This window comes from Prorops nasuta, unplaced genomic scaffold (assembly GCF_024137725.1).
Source record: "Prorops nasuta isolate Cenicafe-Biocafe unplaced genomic scaffold, Cenicafe_Pnas_1.2 PNAS00009, whole genome shotgun sequence".
Taxonomy (NCBI): Eukaryota; Metazoa; Arthropoda; class Insecta; order Hymenoptera; family Bethylidae; genus Prorops; species Prorops nasuta.
Window position 1 is genome coordinate 3,976,129 of NW_027116806.1, and position 24,709 is coordinate 4,000,837.

Sequence of the window (24,709 nt, forward strand, 5' to 3'; positions counted from 1 at the left end):
TGATTTATGAAGCATTTCTGTGTGGCCCAGTCATTTCAATAATTGTGACATAATGTTATAATAGTGAAAGTGTAAGCGATTGCTGTGTATACAAAGAAATTTCATTACAAAATAATAATAATTTTGTATGATAATGTTTTGAATCCTATTATTATAAATTAAAGCTAGTTCAATTAAAATTAATTATTTTTATTTCTTCCTTAACCACACACAGATTATATATGTACAGAGTAATTACATATTCTTGTAGAACCTATCTTTAAGCTAATATAACTAAATTGTAACTATTTTATATCTGCATGTTATAACTATTTGTTTCAATGATTTTTATTATTCAAAGTGAAACAAATTGTATAAATTTTCTACTAATTTCTTATTGATTCGTCACATATGCTTCCACATCTCGTATGACATTTATTTGCCTTGAATGTTCCTTCTTCTTCTAGTTTTCAATGCATATACCAATAATTCTCTGAATATTTTTAAATATGCTCAAATATGCTTATTCTGCTGTCTAATTGTTTCTATAATAATTAAGATGATTGGTAAACTATTGCTGTATTAAATTTGAAGAATGGACACTGGACTTATTGTACTTAAATATGTTTGACCCCTCATCCACCTGATATCTTTTTCTTCTATTTGAGAGGATATTGTCGACCAATACGTTTATATATACTGCTGAGTTCAGCTTGTTTTCAGCTTCAAATTATATTTTCCAGCTACATATTTGGATATCCATTTCCAATATTCAATACTTATTTTATTATTCCTATTTGTTCATGAGACTTATCTGTCCTAAAACCTTAATTTATCCAGTCATCATATGTATATCCTATCATTTTCAGATGATTGACAAATCTTTCTATCAATCCTGACAACATTATAATAAGAGTAAGGAAATAAGAGTATTCTATATTCAAAATGTATATTCAAACACGTTGCTGGAAAACTACTTGAAGCTAAAAAATAAGATGAACTCAGTATTATACACATAACTTTTAAGGAACTTTATTTAATCAAGTATTATGAGAACATATCTCACAGAAAAGAGGCCTAATTTAAATAGCATCGTTCAAATGCCCATTTTCCAAATTTAATAAGACAATGGTTTAACTATCATTCCAATATTTATAAAATTAATTACAAATCAGCATAATCATCTTATCTGCGTGTATTTAAAAACGATAATAAAATTATTGTTATATGTTATAGACTAGAAGAAAATAGTGCAAAGGAGACATATAAATATCATACAAGCTAATATGTTCAAGGATGTGACAGACTAATAAGAAATTTGCAGAAACTCTACGTAATTTATCTCACATTCAATAATAAAAATCATTGAAACAAATAGTTATAACATGCAGATATAAAATAGTTACAATTTAGTTATATTAGCTGAAAGATAGGTTCTACAAGAATATGTAATTACTCTGTATGTATATAATCTGTGTGTGGTTAAGGAAGAAATAAAAATAATTAATTTTAATTGAACTAGCTTTAATTTATAATAATAGGAATCAAAACATTATCATACAAAATTATTATTATTTTGTAATAAAATTTCTTTGTATACATAGCAATCGCTTACACTTTCACTATTATAACATTATGTCACAATTATTGAAATGACTGGGCCACACAGAAATGCTTCATAAATCAGTCCTTTTTCATTCATTGGTCTTTAAGTATTTCTTTCCTGCGATTTAAACTCATGAAGAATAGGATTTAGCCTGTAACAGAAATAAAATAACCACAAAGTGTATTTCCTTAAAAATTTACATTAATTTTCATTTTTGTTATTAATTTATACTCATCTAATATATTTTTTCTTCTCTGTAATGTATTAAAATCCTTCTTTCTTTTCCGCAATCGTTTTAAGAAAATATTATTTTTGTTTACGATCCAAAATTTAGGGTTAATCGCGCCATTTGACAGCTGCGGACAAACTCCCTAGAAATTCCTTCGCCCCTCTGATTTCTACTTCCCCTCGCCTGACGCAAGATTATTGGGCTCAACTGTACGCATTCCACCAAAAACTCACAATGCTCGTAATAAATAATATATACCACATCAACTATTATATTGTGAGTGTTTTTGGCCTCAAGTGGGTCAAATCCCTGAACGACAGCTGTCGGTATCGCTAACTACCGACAGTTATCGCTTGCGCTAACGAATGAGCGATTCTGTAACTTTAGCTTTACGACAATAGTCGGTGCAACTCAAATTTGTACGATAACGATAAAATTCGTTAAGGTTCTAGGGAAGTTGGTAATATTGGTGTATTTAATACCAACCGAAATAGGAATTTTTGTGTTACTTGACTATATCAATTTTGACTATAGCAATTTTTACTATAGCAAAATTATCATATTTTATTTAAAAGAAGTATTAAAACGTAAGTATATTTTAATTAAAATAAGTATTAAAAATTAATGTTTTAACATTTTTTTGAGTTAGACAATGTACAGTTAGTGCCTGTGTGCTATAGTTAAATATTTTAGAGAAAACCTCTGCATATATATATATATATATATAGTTATTTTTAAATATAAAAATTGGAAAAATATTAAATTTTATTTCCTACGATTTTTACTGTAAGCCTTAATTTATAAAGAAAATTTATTGTAAGTACTTTTTTGTGATTTCTAAATATTAATTTAAGAAATATTTGTGACATTTATTATATTTACTTCCTCGGTAAACTTCTACCGACGCCTATCACGGTCGTCGTTAAGTTAACGATAGAATTCGGTAGCGACCGCCATTTTTAACGACAATTATCGAAAACTTTGTGTTATAGAATCGCTCTTACCCTGGTACTCAGAGACGTGACTCGGGCTCGACTCGAGTCCGACTCGTAAAATTGGAGCCGACTCGACCCAGATTCGGCTCGAACTTGTCTCGAAAAGAGTTTTATGGATATAATTTGAAATTAACTCAATAGAGGGCAGTAGTAGTGAGATATTGGTGGAGCTGCTTTACTAGACATACATATTGCTTTGGGCATAGTCTTATTACTTGTATTGAAATTTGAAAAATAAGATAGACTATTTGTCACATTTCATATGGATTTCGTCAGGAGTCGAAAATTGTTCAAATAATGTGTTAAAGAAATATACATTCTTCCCCTATACGAGATATAAAACATACTATTTCTACTATTTTCCTGCAACTGATGATTATTACAATAAATTTTATGTATGTGAGTATTAAAAAGTGTTACATTATTTAATCTTATTTAAAAACTGATATCAAAAGAAAAATAATTCCGTTTACAGAAGATACACGTGAATAATAAGTTGCATGTAAACAGTGAGATGAGGAACCATCTCACGTAGATCAGAGAAATTAGAGTTTTATTGACTGATTTATTGTAGGTTTATCTAAATTAATCAAAATATTTGAATCAAATTACTCTGTTAACAATCTTTATAAAATTTATTAATTTCCTAATTATAAATATGATTTTGTTATAAATTTTAGGATTTGAAATTTTAAAATGGGTAGAACAATATTTTCAGACCATGAAAAGGAAATACTATGCAGTTTAGTAGAGCAACATAAATCTATATTGGAAAATAAAGCCACTAATGGAATCAATATAAAAAAAAAAGAAGAAGCCTGGAATAAGATCTGTAAAATCTATAATGCTCATGGTCTAGATGAGAAAACTCCCATACAACTAAAGAAATGCTGGAAAAATCTAATTCAAAGGTAAAGAATATAAGTTCGTCCTTTGTTAGGTGAGGACTCTAAAATATATAAATTAACCAAGAAATTGTGTTTGATTTTCACAAAAATTCTTAGAAGTAAAATTAATCTCACAGCACGATATCAAAAAAACTATATTTCTGATCATAATGATATAAAAATGACAAATTATACTACTGGGTACTACTTCAGTTATCCAGGGATGTACTGTATATGACGTAATTTATTTTATTTACTAAGAAACTTTCTTAATAGAACGAGAAGGCATCATAGTGATCAAAAGGCTCATCGACTTTTGACTGGGGGTGGTTCCCCTTTGTTATCTGTGGAAGACCCACTACTAGAAAAAGTAGATGCAATCTGTTCGTACAATGATGTAGAAATAAATACTTTTGACAGCACTTCTGTTTATGAAAGAACACGTGAGCTTTGATTGACTTTTATGAAGTAACGGGTATTACTGTTTAGATTCTGGAATTTTGCAATAAGTTTTTTCCAAAATTTTAGATAAGATTCCATCTGGAAGTAAAATAAAAGGTATTTATTACGTTAATGACAGTGATGAGAGCAACAATGAGTTTTCCAATCATGCAATACCAAAGTATAATAAAAGACACAAAACGATGGATCCTTTATACGATCTAGATAAAAACCCAACCATCAGCATTTACAGTGACAAGTCCAACACTCATGAGTTAATAAAGCAGACTCCTGTCCAATTTCTGCAATCTTTTAAGAGGCTAGTAAAAATGTAAAGTTTCTAATTTCCAGCAAATGATGTACATACCAATAAAAAATTTATTAATTATACAGGACAAAGAAACCTGATGGTGCTGAGAATGTTCATAGTTCCTGTTTATTAGCAACTAAAAGCCCCCTTTCGAAAAATTATGCTAATATTTCTGGGAATGATATGGAGTTGAGAAATTCATTTAAAAAACTTCCTACTGATGACATAAATCGTGAGTTCGGGAATTGTACACATATATATGTAGAGATTTTAAAAAGTTTCAACAAACTGATTTTCATTATTTCAGACCATTTTTCACCTAGTAGTATAATAGGAAAAAATTATTATAATGATGAGAACAGTAATAGCTTCCCTGATTATCCAATATTAAAGTATACTAAGAGGGACACAAAAATGGATAATTTATATGATCTAGATAAAAACCAAAATATTAACATTATCGGTGATATCTCCTACAATCGTGATTTGAAGGAGGAATCTCCTATTCCATTTCTGAAATCTGTGAATGATTCAGTGGAAAGGTTAAATTATCTATTTTCAAGAAATAACGTACATAACAATAAAACATTTATAATTTGTAGGACAAAAATATTTGATGGTGCTGAGAGTGTTTATTCTTCCTCTTTATTAGCAACCGAAAGGTCCCTTTGGGAAAGTAATGCAAACACATCTGCAAATCAAATTAAGTCTTCACTTAATAAAACTTCCGTTGATCACCTATCACTTCGTGAGTTATACAATTTTAAAGAGTGACGCTTAGTTTTTGGTTTTTTATGCTGACAACTGTTTAATTGATTTTTACAGACAAAATTCATCCTGAAAGGGTAACAAAATTTACTGAATCTACAGATGATTATAAAAATGATAGCAGTATAAGGTAAAGGAAATAAATATATCATAAATCTCTTTAATTTTAATGAAAACAGAAACATTCATTTTAGTAGATCCAGAAATTCAGATTGCTTATTAGTAGAGGAAGAGTGCAGCAATAAAGAAAATAATTACGACTTAGCAATTACAGTCATTAAAGAATATTTACCAAATTTTAAGGTCGAAAAAATAAAAAATAGTGAGCTAATATTAAGAACGTTTAAAGCAGCGGAATCTATTGTTTACCAAAGAGAAGTGCATAAAATGAAATTAAAGACAGCTGAAACTGAATCAAAACTTATGATTTTAAAATTGTTAAAACAAGAGGATGAACTTCAAAAGAAATGTGAAAAGTATGATGTTTAATGAAAAAAATACATAACAAAAACGTCATATTCCAAATATTATTAAAAATGAGAATATTATTGATTAAAAGCGATTATTATGTTATTTTAATTGTACTCACAAAATAGACTATATATTTAATAATGTTCTGAATTTATTAATAAGAATATATAATTTTTATTTTTATTTACAGTTTATACTTGTTCTTAAAATTGGATGTTATCTTATATAAAACAATGTTTATTTTTATAAATTCTCTGTAGAAGAATATACATTGAGGTTAATATCTTTGTTTTCTTAAGAGTTATAAAGTCTAATAAAATGAGTTGATATATGGAATCCGTTTATAATTATTAAATTTTATTGAACTATATAAATAAATTGGAGCAATAATTACATTTTTAACATTTACTTACAATTTTAAATAAAATGTTCAGCTATAAATTGACTACGAAAGACAATACCATTTTCTTCTGTTATTTCTCCTTCATCATCATCTTCGTATTCACTTTCACTTAGGAGATTTTCATCTTGTGATAAATCTTCAATAGTTTCATCATCATCAATTTCGTTTTCATTATACTTCACACTTATATTATATAAAACTGCAGTAGCCACAATAACTGCACATGAAGTTGTCAGTTTCGTTCTTAAACCACTTTTTAAACATGGAAATTTTCTTTTCATAACACCAAACAACCTCTCAACAACATTTCGTGTTTTTATGTGTGCCTGATTGTATTTTATTTCAGAATCACTGGTAGGATTTAGTACTGGTGTTAATAAGTACTTTTTAGCTGGGTAGGCACTATCCCCCAATAGTAATCCATTCAATTCATTATTTTGTTCGAAACGTGCACGAACAGAACTTCGGTGAAAAATTAGCGAATCATGTGCTGAACCAGGATGTCTTACAACAATATCCTGTATTTGTAGGTCTGGACCTCCAATTACCTACATGCAAATCAAAACCTAACATTTTTCAAAAACAATAAACTTACAATTATATAAAAATAAACCAAAATTTACTTGAACGTTTAGAGAAAACAATCCTTTGCGATTACGAAAGGTTTCACCATAATTTCCACCAGGATTATTTATTAATATGTGGGTGCAGTCTATGGCTCCAATAACATTAGGGAAGTCAGCTATTTGATGAAACTTCTGTTTAATGTGTGCACATTCTTCAGCTGTTTTTGGTAAAAATATAAAATTTGGGAGTTGTGCAGCAAAACACCTTGAAATCTCTTTAACAATCCTACTGACACTTTGCTGAGAAATACCTCTTAAATCTCCACTGATATTCTGTGAATTTTAGATATAATTTCGTGTTAATTTTTTAATTCTGATTATTAAAAAAATTATATGAAGCACATACTTGAAAACAATTGCTTCCATAAAATCGTAAAGCTATCAATAACTTTTCCAATGCAGAAACTGGAAGGCCTCTTCGATTCACATTTTCCATTAAATTATCAGTAATTATAGGAAGTAAAAAATCTTTTACAAATGTTTTACTGAATCTATACCGAAGCTTAAAACTTCTATCCGACAACTCTTCTAATGGATTATTGGTATCACGTAGATATATTTTTGTTGGTGCAACCCTTAGCTGTTCATCCTCATCAGAAGACGAAAAGCAGCTGCTATTACTTGTTATACCCTCACTTTCCGTTATACAAGCTTCTAACAACTATACGTCAGATCAAATCAGATAAAGAGTTGTATTAGTCAGTTAAAAATGGATCCTCTATTTCAAAGAAAAACGTTATTTTTGTTTAAATGTATGGAAACAAAATGACCACAAGCCATTGCTTCTATTTCAGAGGTATTTCACTATTTGTCTTTGACTGGAAACTTAGCAAATGTTATTTCAAAATTTGAAATAGAGAAACTATACCTCAAGCAAAATTATGCCAAAGTTATAATTTTTTTCCAAATCTTTTATATAGAAATAATGTTCCATAATTCTTTATTTTTAGCTAGGTAAATGAAATCCATCCATCTGCAAAATAAAAAGAGGTACCAGGAAGAATCATATCCTATTTTATTTAAATAATTTAAAAAAGTTATACTTATCTAAAATTCATTAATTTTCTTCTATTTATCCTACTATTTGACATATTTTAACATAACCTACATCTGTCAAAATATTTATGGTAAGAACAGCAAGACAGGTAAGATGGCTAAATTTTGCTACACTTGTCGATAAGTTAGGATACTATAGAGCCAATCGATGCTTGACTCGAGCTCAGCTCGAGAAACTTCCCTCACCCAAACTCGAGTTAACTCTATTCGAGTCGAGTTCGAGTCTAGCTGGAGTCACGTCTATGAGTACGGCCGTTAGCGATATCTCTCGGTAACTCGATTCAATTACCGAAAGTTGTCGATAACTAGTTACTGAATCCATATAGACGGAAGTTACAGAATCGCTCTTTTCGTTACTGCAAGCGACAACTATCAGTAGTTAGCGATACCGACAATCATCGCTGGGAAGTTACAGAATCCCAGCACAGGAATAGACACACCGGATTATAGGAAATCTAGTTATATTTTGTTGTAAGTTGCGTGACTGTGACTAGATGCCAATCCATCCGATCCAATCCGCAGAAAAGAAACACGGAGTACATATACGACTATAGGATAGATGCCTCATGGTTTAGTAAGTTGTCAGGCGAAGGTTGGTAACAGAGTTCCCCATTCTAGTACTATTGGCTATACATAGTGCATGTAGAGAATAATTGCTCACTGTAGCAAAGTTCATAAAGATAGAAGAAGAAGAAGAGTGTGCAGTAGTGTGATTATAGTACATAGCCTATGCTTTAACGCGCCTTTCGGCTTTCTCTTTTCTCTTCCTTTCCGTTCCGGTTCTTTTCCGTTCGAAGTTTGACTCGGATGGTGGGTAGTTTATAAGAGGCGTTAACTCTTTAAGCTTATTTTTTGTTAGGAAATCCATTTTCATCTCTTTTAGTTAAGAGTATTTTTAAATCACAACCGTTAAAATGCCACCAAAGTTTGATCCGAATGAAGTAAAGAAAGGTATTTTTGTTTATAACTATAGTTTAATTTGCTGATTATGAACTAATGTAGATCAGAAGATGCAATAATTATCTTTTCTCGTAATTAGTTTACTTAAGGTGTGTTGGTGGAGAAGTAGGAGCCACTTCATCTCTTGCCCCAAAAATTGGTCCGCTTGGTTTGGTAAGTTTTTTTTTCGTTGCTAAAATTTCGTAATTTTCTAACCTTCGTACCACGGCAGTACCACGTGTATGAATGTTTCGGCACTTAAAGATTTTACAGTTGTTTTACTAATTTTTTTAACTTGTTTACTTGAATTTCAGTCGCCAAAAAAAGTTGGTGATGATATTGCCAAAGCTACAAGTGATTGGAAAGGATTGAAGATTACAGTTCAGCTTACTATTCAAAACAGACAGGCCACGATCTCTGTGGTTCCGTCAGCTGCATCCTTGATTATTAAAGCCCTTAAAGAACCACCAAGAGATCGCAAGAGACAAAAAAATATCAAGCATAGTGGGAACTTATCGCTTGATGATATCATATCCATTGCTAGACAGATGAGGCCAAGATCAATGTCTAGGGAATTAAGTGGCACAGTTAAAGAAATTTTGGGTAGCTGCCAATCAGTTGGGTGTACAGTAGAGTCAAGACCTCCTCATGATCTAATTGATGATATTAATGAGGGAAAGCTTGCTATTCCTGAAGAATAATTGGTAGGTTTAGAGCCCTTTACTAGCATTTTCTATTTCACAGAATGTTTTGGTAGTTTTATATAAATATAAGTTTTAAAAATTGTTAAAAATACGTTTCCTGAACTATTTTTTCCATTGGTATCAAATTATTGATTCTAATATCATTAGAGAATGTTGGTTATGGGCTCTTGGTAGGGGTTGGCATCCCATCCACCTGGTTAATATGATTATGATTTTTCAAAATCATGTGTCATTTTAACAGGCATAATTTGCCATTGAGGAAGAAAACCTCAAAAAAAAATTCTAGTACCAAACATTAAGTATCATTTTTATTTAAATAAACTTCTCCATTGTTTCAGGTTTGATGTATAAGCCACAAGATAATTAAAATAATATAAAACTAGCACTGCTTATTTTTATTTCATCCTTCATAGTGGAAGTTTCCCAGTTATCCTAAAGGTTGACATAATAAGACAAATGTATCTTGAGTACCTTGAGATATATCATTTGTAACTAATTTTTTTGTGCTTTAAGCTAATTAGAAAGCGCCCAGTATTTAATGCACATTTGTAATATTAGATATTTACTTAATTGTTTTATATGCAAACAAAATAAATTGGAAAAGAAATTATTAAGGATCGAACATAAGTTTTAGAGTAGAACTTTGTGCAATATTTACTACCATTGCTGATAAATGCTCATTTTTTATTTAAATATCTATATGAAGCTGTAGTAAAATGTGAATACAAGGATAAATTTAATTTTGAGCATATTTTAATTATACTTTTACTGTTTATATTACAAGTTCATTTATTAGGTGACTAAGTTCTGTGACTGATATAGAAAATATAAGGTGGGCAGGGCAAATTGGTTTTTAAAGTAAAATTTGTTCAAGCCTGTTGTTAAAGATAGTAATCTAGACGAATAATAACGTGATTTAAATACAGAGCAGAAAAAAGTTTTTCTATAGTAATTATTGGAAATTAAATTGTATATCAAATTTTGAATTACATTACGAATCTCCCTGGTTTCCACTGATATTTGTGCTTTGAATATTGAAATGTATGCTTACAGATTATTTTACCTTATTAAACTTAAAATACAATATATTTAAACTTTCAGTTTGAATTTTTTAACAAAATAAACAACTTGTAGACATTTATTATAATTTTCTAATACAAATGTACAAAATTCATTGTCCTAAGACGTGTCCTCTTCCCCAATTATGACCACCGAACACATTTCTGGCTTGTTGCTGACTTGGTATCCTTTGTGTAGGAGCACTTCCAAACCATCTAATACCACCCTGTTGAGGTGGGAAATAAGATTCAATAAACTTTGGTGTATTTAATAATTCAGGGCCACCTAACTCTTGAGGATATTTAAATTTCAAGAACACATATAAATGTCCAACTAAAATTCCAAACAATTCCATCATTCCACCACCAGAAATGACTAAATTAAAAGCAAACAGAACCCATGGTAGATACATTGCTTTAAATTGTGTACCTAAAGGAAAATAAATAAACAATTTCAATGATTAAATCAATTCAAATTTGATTGCAGTATGTCAACTTACCAAACCAGAAGTTCACAATGGCATCTTTATTTAATTGGCACCAAACGTACAATACACTTATAACCATTGGATCCATGAGCAATGGAAAATCACCAATGAGTCCAACCACAACGCAACATATCCAGTTAAACAATAGCATAAAGCAATAATCAGCTGGTCTACCATTGTATTCCCCACGCTCCAATCTCAATGAGTAATTGTACAGAAAATAGCAATTGATCATAAAATGAAATCCAGTTGACTGACTGAGCGGATAAAAGAAGACACTAGTGACTGCTCTCCAAATTTCGAAATGATGAATGAAACGATCATATAACAATATTAATAAACGTGGATGGAGAATTCCAAATCTACCGATCAGTGACAAGCTCGCTGTAAACAATAGCCAGTACCTTGTAAATATTGGCAAAGAATTAAACCAATCCCTCAAATCTGACATTGTTTATTATTTAACACAATTAAAATGTATACATATAATTTAAAATATTGAAAAAAGTGTACACTAGTCTAGCAAAAAGAAAACAAAATAGTTAAACTTTATACGAATTGGAGTTTTATAATATTAAAAAATAATTTATTCTATTAGACGTATATGTGACGTGTGATTAAGGAGTTTTATGTGTAATACATTAGTTACGTTCGTTTATGCACTAACAGTAGTGACAGTACTGAAAATCTATATTTTACGTGGCATAGTTGGGAGTGGGACGGCGACACTTTACCACCCATTAGAGGTACTTTTCGTCTACAAGGTTGGCAGCACTGAGAGCACAAAGAGTTTTATTCAAGATAGGATCCCTATAGCCATTTTCTGCAACTACTAACACATACAAGGTACATACATGTGTTTTTGATAGGATGAGGTTAACTGAGAAATAATTCCAGTGAGAAAATAGGAGCAAGATATAGTATAGAATTGGAATACTTGGAAAAATATATAAGAAATATTAATAAATGGATTTAATTGGTTTTTGTATATAATTAATGAAGAATACTTTATTGTCACATCGCATTGAAGAATGGAGATACAATTAGATAAGTTATCATTTATTTTTATATATCTATCAAATGGATAAATTAATGTAAGGGCAAAATTCTTTGTTCAAATGTGGCTTTAATTTTTGCAGATTAACAAATTATAACCTGATGATTGACTTCGATGAATAATCTATAGGAAATAATAAGCCAATTGAGTTTTTCCATTGATGTATGGATGGACTTAAATTTAGCGAAGACTGTATGCTCAAATCTACGTACCATTGTATCCAGCTGATTAAACTCATATTTACATAATTTAACAATGGCATTAATATGAGTCGCACTTTGCTAGAGCATAATATTGGATATGAGAATGAAATTGTTTGTATTGGGAATAGTTTAGTATCTTATATGTATGTACAATGTAAACACACAAGTGAGTAACCCAAAATTATCATATTTATTATTATGAGTTTGTAAGTGTTAGGTTTGGTTAATTATTTATAGAAATATCAATCTATTTTGTGCAATAAAATCTGTTATACACATATGTATAGGTAACATGAGTTAATGTATCTTTGAAATTTGTAGGTCTAACGTTGAAAAATATGAATTAACTTATTTGATTTACTATGGTATACAGTAATTCACATTAATTCTATGTCTATATGAAAGGATCTGAAAATAATAACACATAATTGTATAAAGACAATATGGGCATAAATACTATTCGTTTATTTACTTTATAAAACACCTTCATTTATAATTACAAATTGGAGTTGTTCCTTCTTTGTAAGTATTTATTTTTTATTGCAATCAATTTATCTGCAATATTTGTTGAATTATCTATCACTATAGCTGGAATTTCCTTGTTATTAATAGTTTGCACTTCTGATCCTCTGCTACCAATATTAAGTCATCTATTTACCATGCTCGTTCTTACTTAAATAAAATATGGATTAAACGTATCACACTTATAAAAGCGCCAAAAATGTGCCTTGAAATGATTAACTCTTATCTATCTTGGAAATTTGTCCTTCCTTTAAAGAGGCAATAAGCTTTCATATCTATTCCATGTCTTGCCTTAATTCCAAATAATTGTTTTCATATTTCTTAAATTAATGTCGATTCAATCTCTCTTTCTCTCTGAGTTTCCTGCAAAATAGAATTAAATATATATACAATTAACAAATATTTGTATATTTTATTAGGCTTTATAAAAATGCTATTAAAAGATAGCAATAAGGAAATTAAACAATTACAAAATGGCATTTATGAACCAAGAGATAAAAGAAAGAAAATATAAATGTTAAACGACGAAATAAATAAATTTTATTGTAACTTAAAAGAACTAAATAATACAGGAAATACAGAATTCTAGATTTTAAATTTGATGGAAGAGTTTATGGACATAAAGGAATTGATAAATCAAGTAAGAATGAGCATGGTAAATAGATTACTTAATATTGGTAGCAGAGGATCAGAAGTGCAAACTATTAATAACAAGGAAATTCCAGCTATCATAATAGATTATTCAACAAATATTGCAGATAAATTGATTGTAATAAAAAATAAATACTTACAAAAGAAGGAACAGCTCCAATTTGTAATTATAAATGAAGGTGTTTTATAAAGTAAATAAACGAATAGTATTTATGCCCATATTGTCTTTATACAATTATATGTTATTATTTTCAGATCCTTTCATATAGACATAGAATTAATGTGAATTACTATATACATACCATAGTAAACCAAATAAGTTAATTCATATTTTTCAACATTAGACCTATAAATTTCAAAGATACATTAACTCATGTTACCTATACATATGTGTATAACAGATTTTATCGCACAAAATAGATTGATATTTCTATAAATAATTAACCAAACCTAACACTTACAAACTCATAATAATAAATATGATAATTTTGGGTTACTCACTTGTGTGTTTACATTGTACATACATATAAGATACTAAACTATTCCCAATACAAACAATTTCATTCTCATATCCAATATTATGCTCTAGCAAAGTGCGACTCATATTAATGCCATTGTTAAATTATGTAAATATGAGTTTAATCAGCTGGATACAATGGTACGTAGATTTGAGCATGCAGTCTTCGCTAAATTTAAGTCCATCCATACATCAATGGAAAAACTCAATTGGCTTATTATTTCCTATAGATTATTCATCGAAGTCAATCATCAGGTTATAATTTGTTAATCTGCAAAAATTAAAGCCACATTTGAACAAAGAATTTTGCCCTTACATTAATTTATCCATTTGATAGATATATAAAAATAAATGATAACTTATCTAATTGTATCTCCATTCTTCAATGCGATGTGACAATAAAGTATTCTTCATTAATTATATACAAAAACCAATTAAATCCATTTATTAATATTTCTTATATATTTTTCCAAGTATTCCAATTCTATACTATATCTTGCTCCTATTTTCTCACTGGAATTATTTCTCAGTTAACCTCATCCTGTCAAAAACACATGTATGTACCTTGTATGTGTTAGTAGTTGCAGAAAATGGCTATAGGGATCCTATCTTGAATAAAACTCTTTGTGCTCTCAGTGCTGCCAACCTTGTAGACGAAAAGTTCCTCTAATGGGTGGTGAGTAATTCTTTTTAAACTTTTGCTTCTATTGGATAGCATTATAGGATCTAAGAGTAATACCCAAAAACATACACCGCTCCCTCAACTATTGTCTTTACTGAATGCTACTAATATGAAGCTATAATTTAACCAGTTCAATTCAGTAAGAAAAATATTCTTTTACTTAACTATACAACTCGCTGTGATAATTTTTTCGTTGAAAACGTATAAGAGCAGAGAGGTAAAAAGTATAAAATTGATAGCGTTGCATTTGAAGTTGGCCGCAGGTGGCTATGCGCCGTACTCGTACAACATACACGTCGTCCAAGGCGCCGCGCCGGCTGTCACATGCACGGTCGTAGTGGCATTGAGTTGGGTATTGGTTTGGTGCCTGGTGGTGGGCTTAGTGGCATTTGGCATTTGGCAGTGGCAGAGCGGGGGCCACAGTTATCAAGTCCATTAAAGCAGAACAGTCGACAGAGTGGAGGAACGAAGTTTTATACGTCAGTATCTGTCAGTACTCGGTAGAGTGCGGTCATAATTCGACGGAGGGAAACGTTAACAATAAGGGACTGTTGGCCGGTAGAAAGAGACAAGCCAGAAACATATAGGCAAGGAAAATAGATGCCAATATTACCAGTGCCGACTGTCACAATTATTGCATTCCTGAGATAGCTCTGCTTCTCAAAATCTTCGTAATTCTTGGGATTTTTTCGTCCTCTATCTCCTCTCTGGACCTTAGTGCAAAGGTGTAAAATTAACCGGGGCGTCGGTTCAGCTCCAACCGCGAATACCTCGAAGAGATGGAAAGAAGTGCAGCGTGAATGTAGTGTCTGAGACAAACGAAAGGGAGTATGGGTGATCGAGTGGTGTGGCGGCGACGATAGAAAATGGAAAAGAGCAAAAGTGTGTAGACATTGAGAAAATTAAGAGTGGCGCCTGCGATATCCATCGTCCATTCCGAATTTCATCTGCGCGGGGAGAGGGAAAGAGACGCGTCGGGAAGGAGGGAGAGAGAAAGAGAGAGAGAGAGAGAGAGAGAGAGAGACAGACAGGCAGGCATAATAGATACGATATACACAATCGACAGGAGCGAAAGAACAAAACCGGAAGCACATACACAAATAGATAGCTATCGCTGTATTAAAGTGCGCGACACGGTGGAGGATATGCTCCGTTGCATCGAATATTTCAATGCTGAGCAAGAAAATTGTAGAAAAGGCCTTGTAAACGTCAGTGATGCGCTGCTAAATACACAAGGACAAGGGTGGTTTTCGAGGCAACACTGTTGGAGTTGGCTACCCACTAATGCTTGAACGCGCGAGCTTTTTTGGCTTGGCAGCAATCAACCAATCTTGGTTCTTTACTGCAAAATACATATATATACATAGTGATTACCGAGGGAGCATAGTACACCGGCCTTATTCGTTTAGAGCATCCACTAATTCGACGAGACGTTTCTTCGCCGAGCACAGACACACATACATCCATAGATATAGATCTGTGTAATCGAACGGAAACTGGCCTCCCGTCGGCACGCTTCTCACGTATTTTTATACACGGATTGAACGGAAAGAAGGAAGCTGGCGGACCGCGACGCCACCTTGGTCGTTATCATCCTATATTCCAGGATGTGGATAAAGGAGGGATGCGCATTCGCGGCGAGTGGAGCTTATACGTGCAAGATAAGACCCGGCGAGAATGCGTGAACGAGTGTCCGGCATGTCGGTCCATCTCACCTGACACTCCTTGAGAGACTCGACGCGACGCGCGGATATTTTAATCGATAATCTTACTGCTTTGTAATTGACCAACCGCAACATGAAACGTCTGAAATGAAGTCGAAGGTCCATTGCTGCCGCCACGTCTGAAATAGTATGCTTGGCAGCTAAAATGCGAGCTACATAACCAACTTTTGGCTTTAATTTTTAAACTTTGATATATATATATATATGTGTGTGTGTGTGTGTGTGTGTGCGTGCGTAAGTGCGTACGCGCGTGTGTATTTACCAGTGCAGTAACACAACTCTATTGGCTGTTTTATCTTGGAGTGGAGATAGAAGGTGGAGTGAGATCCAGATCGTCCAGCGTTGAAGATTGACATACGCCGACAGTTGCTTCTGTATTGCAGCAGAAAGTAGAAACCCATCGTTCCAGAAAGAGAGAGAGAGAGAGAGAGAGAGAGAGAGAGAGAGTATATCTGTGCGTTCGTTTTGTTGCGTAAGATTAGATGCGTTTTGAAGTAAAAATTAATAGCACGAAAGAGAAAGAGAGAGAGAGAGAGAGAGGGACAGTATAAAAGGATACAGAGTTCATTCATGACGGGAAATGGAGAAATGACGAAGCAAATTTCGTTGGATGCTCGTTGAGTCAGCGCTGCTATTATCGAGGCAAACGAAAGTAAAAGTCGCGCATGAGAAGGAAAAAGAGAGGGAAAGCAAGGGAGACGGAGAGGAAGAAGAAGAGAGCAGGAGGTGGAAGACGAGGAGAAAGAGGAGGAGGAGAAGGAGAAGGAGAGTACGAGTTAACGAGGCACGAGTTTCGTAAATAGTAAATTGTGGTGGTATTTCTAGAGTTTGGCACGCGCGTCGGTGGAGATTTAGAAATATGCAGGTGAATGTACGCAAACAGCAGCGGCAGCTGCTAAAGACAGCAGGTAGTACGACGTGTTTGCGTCGTAACGCCGAATTAAGAAGGACTTACCAAACAATGATAGTTTTCAAAGTCAATGATAATTTGCTCGCGCTGCAGTGATGAACATTAGCAAGAGCAGCATGAACTTATGTTGGATGAAGAACTAATATTCGCCAATGTGATAGGTTAGGATAGATATTGTGATAATCAAATGACTAAGGAGATTGTTCGATGAAAGCAGCGCTATTAACGAAGGAGTGCACGCGAGGAGAGGCGAGCGATGATTTTAAGTTGGGGTAAATCGACGAAGGATAGTGGTGCAGGATAGAAAGCACAATCGCGAATGGTGGAACGGGGGGGGAGGAGGAGTAGAAGGGGGAACGGCGGAAGACGTGGAAGAAGAAGAAGAAAAAGACGAGAGGGAAGCGGAGAGAGGAAAGGGTTGAAGGGGTGAACGGTCAGTTTAGAGCTGTGTGCGTGTGTGTATGTGTGTGTGTGTGACAGATATTCGTAGTGATCCGAATAGAGGAGAGGTAGCTATATACATATATATACATGTAGGAGCAGGCAGAGGAGACAGGGGAAAATCGAGAGCCATCATCCTCCTCGAAGATGAGCTCGATGGTGTACACCCTGTATGGGTTCGCGACGTTCTTTATGGTATTCTGGACAGTGATGTGGATAGTTCACGTGCTAGCTCTGATATCCGGCCGTTGGAAGCTTCATCGGAAGATTCAGCAGAGCCCGACTTACGAGACTCCCTTGCCAGGGGTCTCCGTTATAAAACCTTTGATGGGCGTCGATCCGAATCTCTTCAATAACCTTGAGACTTTTTTCACCATGGAATACCCAAAATACGAGCTGCTCTTTTGCGTGGAAGACGATTCGGATCCGGTGCTGATGCTCGTTAGGAAACTCATGGAAAATTATCCTCAAATAGACTCCAAGTTGTTCGTGGGTGGTTACAAGGTCGGCGTGAATCCGAAGATCAACAATATGCAACCTGCCTACGAGGCTGCGAAATACGAGCTGATCCTGATAAGCGACAGTGGAATCCGAATGAAAGAGGACACTCTTTTGGACATGGCCAGTTACATGACGGAGAAGGTGGCTCTCGTTCACCAGATGCCGTTCACGTGCGACCGAGAAGGTTTCGCCGCGGCTTACGAGAAGATCTTCTTCGGGACGGTCCAGTCCAGGATGTATCTGGCGGCCGACCTGCTGAGGATAAACTGTCACACGGGGATGTCGGCGCTCCTGAGGAAGGCCTCGATCGACGAGGTCGGCGGTCTTCGGACGTTCGGCGTGTACCTAGCCGAAGACTTTTTCTACGCGAAATCACTGGCCGACCGTGGCTGGAGGATAACAGTCTCCTCCCAGCCGGCCCTCCAAAACAGCGGCTATTGCGAGCTCCAGAGCTTTCAGGCACGGCTTCGACGGTGGGCAAAGCTCAGGGTCGCCATGCTACCAACGACCATAATCCTGGAGCCTCTGAGCGAGTGCCTGCTGAACGGTGCCTGTGCCTCCTGGGCCGCCAGTATACTCTTCGACTGGGACTCTTTAGTTTTTTACTTGGTGCACGTACTTTTATGGTTCATGTTCGATTGGACGCTATTGTGCGTCGTCCAGAATGGACCGCTTCCTTTTAACAAATTAGAGTTTGTGTGCGGCTGGCTGCTTAGCGAGATTACGAGGCCGTACCTCTTCTTCCAGGCTATTCTGGATCCCCTTATACAGTGGCGTTCGAGGATCTACAGGCTCAGGTGGGGCGGCATAGCGGAGGAGGTGAAGGCGAAAGTCAAGTACTGACGATCTCGCGACCCTTCCCATCCCATCGGGCCACACTCCAGCCGAGTCCGGCCAGCCTCGATCGTGCACTCGAGAGCAACAACCCGCGCCGCTCTCCTCCTCATTCTCGACCATCTTCTAACCTCTATGTATATATATATATATACATGCCATGCATGCCCCCGACCCTATCAAATCTTGCAAGAATCTTTCGCGAGACGACGACAACGCCTATCCGCCTACGCCCTATCCTCTGGATCTACGTCTACATCTGGATCTAGATCATGCCTGTTTTTCCTCTTTAACTTGGGCGTGTACCGCTGATTGTTCCATCTGTATGCGTGTATTTATGTGTACTTGCGTGCGTGCGTGCGAGCGACGGGTGTGTCTCTTCTCTATGCATATTAACGATAATTTACCACCACCGCATCAAATGAATTCATCGACGCTTTCTCTCTCTCACACGCACCATCCGACTCCGTATACTTTGTTAGTTTATTATTATTCGTATTTTACTTTTTCCAATTTTTACAAAAACCTAGTTTTGTCGTTGACGACGCGATCGTTAATTGCCTCTTAGAATATTATCATGGCAAGAGGCGAAACCGAGTACCCGTCGCGTGAGAGAAATGTTTCGAGCATATGCGGCCAGTGTTGCTTTATTATTCACACAAGTAATAAATAATCGATATATAGTTAAAAATGAATCAGTTTTCGACTCGACTGGTTCGTCCTCAAGAAACTGTTAACGATCGTTCGTCTCCCTCCCTCGCGCGTTTCCTTTTGTTAATTCTGAGAAGGAGCGAGGAAAACTGCGATCTTTCACATTTTTATTGTTCGAGAGAGAGAGAGAGAGAGAGAGAGGCGAGTGTATCAATGATATGCGATTCCGAATTATACAAGAGCGCGCTAATAAATTGTTTACATTGTATGAGAAATGTAACTTGGTATATGCGTATAGAGTCGGGAGTGGGGAATATTTCCTATAGGGGTAGCACAGACATCCTCTTCCCTGTTTTCTTCTCCTTTGCTACACACGATGGACAGCCTAGCTTTATCTATATAATATTAATTGAAAAACTCGACTAAACACGAAGCGCAATTTTTAAAAGTATATAACACTGGCCTAGCGAAAACGGAAGAGTATGATAGGGGATAGTGGTAGTGGTGTCTCTATGGGAAAGGTTGGACGCTTCCACCTGTACATTCTAATGCGTCTATGTATTGTAACTCGGTATGTGCGGACGCAACTTCGTCTTGCGTCTTGCATCGAAATCCGAGAGCATAGAGTTTGTAGACGAATTTTTCTCGTCGGCTTTTTCTCTCTCTCTCTCTCTCTCTCTCTCTCTCTCTCTCTCTCAGTGAGAAATGAGAATATGAGACGCATTGGCGTTGCTCAACTGTCAACTGGGTATGCGCGTATCGGACTACACCGCGAGCGGCACCCTCTATGTAGATGAAAAAGCTGAAGGTGACTGCGCTAGCACCAATGTTATTAATATCGAGGAGAGCGAAGGATAGGACAAGTAGCATCGTTTTACAGTAAACCTGGCCTAGGTTTAGAGCTAGAGTATATATACACCTACCAACAACACTTGGAATCGTAAATTTATCATCCAGGCCAGGCCAGGCCAGGCCAGGCCGGACCGGGCCGGGCCAAGTCCCCTGACACCCCTGAGCAAGCCGTCTCAATGACACTGACTTATCAACGCACGGTTGGCGGTTGCCCCAGTAGTGCAAAGCCCAGGAATGCCAAGTAAATTACCACTGGCAAGTACGAACATGCTCGTAACTTTTTAACGGCCCGAGAAAATCACTTTCCAAATGGTTGGCTCGGAGCGGCTAGGAATTTTCTCGTAGATTCTAGCTATCCCCCCTCCTCTCCTATCGATAATTTCTCTCCGAGAAAAGTCATGCCAAAGTGCAATAATTACTTTGGCTATTGTTTGTATTCTCGGGACGATCTTCGGTCCCCGAGTCTCTCTCACACGTCACATCTCGCATATGATCAAAATTGACTCCGTTTCAACAATCGCCAACTCGCGTCAGGGTCGTTTACGTCTACGTAAGGAAAATGACAGATTGGCACAGAAAAATGATGAATAGTCGCGTGTCACTGGATAAGTAAAACCTCACGGATGATTTGCTCCGCGCGCGCGCGCGTGTGTGTGTGTGTGTGTGTACGTATATACATATATTTACTAGAATGGAATATTTGTTTTTCAATTATACCATCATATACACGAGATGTAAGAGATCGGAGTAGGGAGAAAATGAACTCTGCTTAGGTTATTGTTAAATGAATTTTATAAATTCGGCACTCGTATATTATAGCATTTTTAAAAATTCGATCTCAAGTCGATTGTTCTACCTTGGTTGCTGCTCTCTACATCGTCTTTCGAACGTTCCAACAAATATTTCTGAGACATATAGATACCAAGTGGAAATGAGTGATAATATCCCTATCAAATTGGGTAGAATTGAAAAAAGAACGTATAGTGTGTATTTCAACGAATGGAAGAATTTGAAAGTATAAAGTAAACAATCGATCGATGCATATCACTTTTAATTCGCAGTTTGCGAAAAATTCCGTTTAAATACTTTAACGAATGTTGGATCTCGCATTGGTGCGGTGTACGTCTATCGTCGTTGATACTTGATCTTCATGATTCGTTCCCATGCATTCACACACACATACACAAATAACTACATCATATCGCATCTTCAAGAAATATTGAGAAAATCGATTTTCCTCCTTTTTCCATAATACTCAAGTTTTCCCGTTTGCCATTGGCTCTTTCTTTTTTACCTTTAATCGTTGTTTTTTTCACTCCTCTCTTATGTATAACTCGATATATTTTTAGAAAAAAGAGGAAGAAACTAATAATTACGCGTTAACGATTCGAGTGACGTCAGTGGTTTTTCTTACCGATCAAGTACATTACCGACAATAACGAACGAATCGTACGCGCACGTGTAGGTTGCTTTTCATTATTTCCTATGGAATATCGAATTCTTTAATGTTTCTTGTGTAGCTGGAACAAAGAGCGCGCGCGTTAATGGGTATTAAAAGTTGTGTTCTCTCGTATAATATAGTAGGTACGTGTGTATAAGCGTAGTACGCTTCTAAAAGGCTAATATTGTACTATATACTTGTATTTCCAAAAGGAAAAATGGTATTGTATTAGTATCATTGGTTTGTATGAATTATAAAATACAGCCCCGTTGATTTTTCCCCTAATGATAAGCCGTAAATTAAATTATTATAGGCGTATATATATATATACATATAAGGGATAGGGCTTGAAGCACATCAATAGCGAATCATATAGTTTTCTCTCCGCAGTTCGTAGATGCCTAAGAAAAAGATATATTTTTTAACGTATACTTTCGAGTAAAAAAGGAGACGCTCGGTACGATAATTCCTTAGATGAGAGAGAATATATACTAGTAATTAAATGGATAAGGAGGGGGTGGGGGGAGGCTTGACTAGGTTGGACCTTACTTGCCTCGCCACACCACACACACACACACACACACACACATCTAACTCTCTTATACGTAATAAGTATATTATAATGAATCGATACTATACCAATATCAAAGTATTAATATTTCAAGATGCACTTTCTTTCCCGCGTCTATTATCCTGGCATTTAGAGCTAATTTTATCGCATAATATCTTTTACAAACAGATAGACTGATATATACCACGCGCTCGAGGTTTAAAGTAAAGTCAAAGCTAGTCGTTGCTTTCTCGCAGCTCTATATATGCATATACATATATATATATATAAAGTGAGATTAGTTAAAATTCACACAATGATATTTTCTCCGTTAGAACTTTCCTATTTTTTAACTCGTTAAACCCGCCCAATGGGGACCGTGTAGTAAATACAATGATAGAGAAGCCTTAATGTGTAACTATATACGTATATAAATAAATTACACCTAAAAACAGCGAAAATTGACCGATAGTTTATGTCGATACAATGATAGAGAAGTGTCAATGTGTAACTGTATACGTATAAATAAATTGCACCCAAAAACTGCGAAAATTGACCGATAGTTTGTGCCGATGGTATGCATATACACCAATACATATTCTCATCTCACTGTCATTATGTTGGTGTGCACGGGCCCTATAGCGGTGTGCAACGTGCATTGGTCAATCCTAGTAGGGAAGCGAGTTTTATCCGCGACGCGTTGTATATATATATATACGTGTGTGTGTGTAGGTATAAGGGTCTCGTCGCGAATGTCAGAGTTATTGGGATCTGAACTGCCAGGCGTCAAAACCAATATGGGGGTGCAATCCTGAAAGATACCACGTGTTTTGCAATTCGAGTTTGAATAAATATTAACAAAATATTGCATGAAATGTTTCTTACAACCGAAGAAGTATACCGATTTGCAAATATAACTCTTTTTACGATAAATTTTTTACGTGTGAGCTGTAACTCTAAATACTCCAATTGACTTTTCAGGAAAGAAATAGTTTAACTAATGGCCACTAGAGGCGCTTTGGAGTTAGTCAGATCTCAATACCATAGCAGAGGAAAACGATAAGTAAAAAGAAAGAAAATCTAACATCATCCCCCCCCCCCTTCTATATGCAGCTACTTTCAATGCTTTAATTGTATTTGTGCCAAGTTAATCATCTTTTAGCGATTCTCCTTGCAAGATTCCAATGCATAACTATTGGGTTGGGGTTAAATCGCGACTACCACGAGCGAGCGAGATCGATTCGATTGTATAGCGTAGGAGTAGCAGAGTGCTAGCTCTGAGGCTCTGGGTCGCGCGCCATCGATTCGAACTCCCCACCGATTATTCCATATACATATCTCTCCATACGCTACATACATACATACAATAACAGTTAGAAAAGCGTCTAGCCAACGTTACATAGGAACAAGCGTCGTAAAGAGCGAAATTTATACCAATAAGTGGATTTGATTTGTTGTTGGCCGCAAGAAGCGACGTCGAAGCTCGCAGCTCCCACCTCCCAGCTACCAGCTTCCCCAATCTTTCTCCTACTCGTTTCTTTTCCGAAATAAACCTCAACTAAGTATAAGAACACGATGATATGCATGCAGCTATCTCTTAGAATATCGCTGAGCGACTCTGCGAGCATTGGAGAAGAGGTCACAAAACGAATAGGATCGATACCTCGAACAAATCAGAAGAATCAAATTAGTTATATAAGTAGCAAGTTTCTTAGATAATAACTAATTCAACCTAGTGTTGTGTATAGAAGGACGCTTGAAGAGTTTTCATGAAAAGGCCCTTTCTCGCAATGGCTATCTATAGAAATTAAAAAAAAAAACAAAACAAAAAAACAGAGAAAAAAAGACAAAAAAAAAGAATGAAAATAAACTAAAAAGAAAAATGTTAGAAAATTTCTAGTGTCATTATTCTACGCTTAATCGACTCGACAGTGGTAACGAGATTATTCTCCTTTTAACGAATTAGCGAAGAATACAGTCGTGGCCTCTCTTTCGTTTCTCTCTTTTCTTTTCTTTTCTTTTTCAATCTTTCCATGCTCTTCAAGGTCGTCCGGTCAAAGTTCAGAGTATTATACGTTCATTAATCGAAAGGTTGACTTTGACTGTACCGTTTAGGGTTTATCGGACCAAATCGAGTAAAAGTCCAGTGTATATGTATACATAAAAAATGGTAAAATTGTAAACTTAAAAATTATGTAATATAATAATTCTGC

General features: G+C 35.1%; 5 protein-coding genes across 9 annotated transcripts; 3 read left to right on the plus strand and 2 right to left on the minus strand.

Annotated features, from left to right (window-relative positions):
* Window positions 1-2,874: 2,874 nt before the first annotated feature.
* On the plus strand, window positions 2,875-5,799 carry LOC136776322 (uncharacterized). Of its 4 annotated transcripts, none has more exons than XM_066731750.1 (9): window positions 2,875-3,208; window positions 3,490-3,720; window positions 3,973-4,139; window positions 4,225-4,456; window positions 4,531-4,679; window positions 4,755-4,989; window positions 5,050-5,195; window positions 5,273-5,345; window positions 5,410-5,799. In XM_066731750.1, exons 2-9 carry the CDS (start codon window positions 3,506-3,508, stop codon window positions 5,702-5,704), a joined length of 1,512 nt encoding a protein of 503 aa, XP_066587847.1. In that variant the 5' UTR covers window positions 2,875-3,208; window positions 3,490-3,505; the 3' UTR covers window positions 5,705-5,799. The 4 variants fall into 4 exon arrangements, with proteins under 4 accessions (XP_066587847.1, XP_066587850.1, XP_066587851.1 ...); XM_066731753.1 differs by having other exon boundaries at window positions 5,413-5,799; XM_066731754.1 differs by having other exon boundaries at window positions 5,419-5,799.
* Window positions 5,800-5,967: 168 nt separating this feature from the next.
* LOC136776327 (putative nuclease HARBI1) lies at window positions 5,968-7,707 on the minus strand. The gene is made up of 3 exons (XM_066731765.1): window positions 7,062-7,707; window positions 6,713-6,988; window positions 5,968-6,637 (listed from the first exon to the last, which is right to left on the minus strand). Exons 1-3 carry the CDS (start codon window positions 7,149-7,151, stop codon window positions 6,104-6,106), a joined length of 900 nt encoding a protein of 299 aa, XP_066587862.1. The 5' UTR covers window positions 7,152-7,707; the 3' UTR covers window positions 5,968-6,103.
* Window positions 7,708-8,496: 789 nt separating this feature from the next.
* Window positions 8,497-9,796, plus strand: RpL12 (ribosomal protein L12). 2 transcript variants are annotated; one of them, XM_066732160.1, is made up of 4 exons: window positions 8,498-8,722; window positions 8,811-8,884; window positions 9,025-9,414; window positions 9,753-9,796. In XM_066732160.1, the coding sequence occupies exons 1-3, from the start codon at window positions 8,686-8,688 to the stop codon at window positions 9,409-9,411; spliced, it is 498 nt and encodes a 165-aa protein (XP_066588257.1). In that variant the 5' UTR covers window positions 8,498-8,685; the 3' UTR covers window positions 9,412-9,414; window positions 9,753-9,796. The 2 variants fall into 2 exon arrangements, with proteins under 2 accessions (XP_066588258.1, XP_066588257.1); XM_066732161.1 differs by having other exon boundaries at window positions 8,497-8,722; window positions 9,025-9,796.
* A 140-nt stretch (window positions 9,797-9,936) lies between these two features.
* Der-1 (derlin-1) lies at window positions 9,937-11,614 on the minus strand. Its single transcript, XM_066732159.1, has 2 exons — window positions 10,973-11,614; window positions 9,937-10,902 (listed from the first exon to the last, which is right to left on the minus strand). The coding sequence occupies exons 1-2, from the start codon at window positions 11,409-11,411 to the stop codon at window positions 10,586-10,588; spliced, it is 756 nt and encodes a 251-aa protein (XP_066588256.1). The 5' UTR covers window positions 11,412-11,614; the 3' UTR covers window positions 9,937-10,585.
* Window positions 11,615-15,016: 3,402 nt separating this feature from the next.
* On the plus strand, window positions 15,017-24,329 carry GlcT (ceramide glucosyltransferase). Its single transcript, XM_066731648.1, has one exon. The coding sequence runs from the start codon at window positions 17,815-17,817 to the stop codon at window positions 19,009-19,011; it is 1,197 nt and encodes a 398-aa protein (XP_066587745.1). The 5' UTR covers window positions 15,017-17,814; the 3' UTR covers window positions 19,012-24,329.
* The last annotated feature ends 380 nt before the right edge of the window (window positions 24,330-24,709 follow it).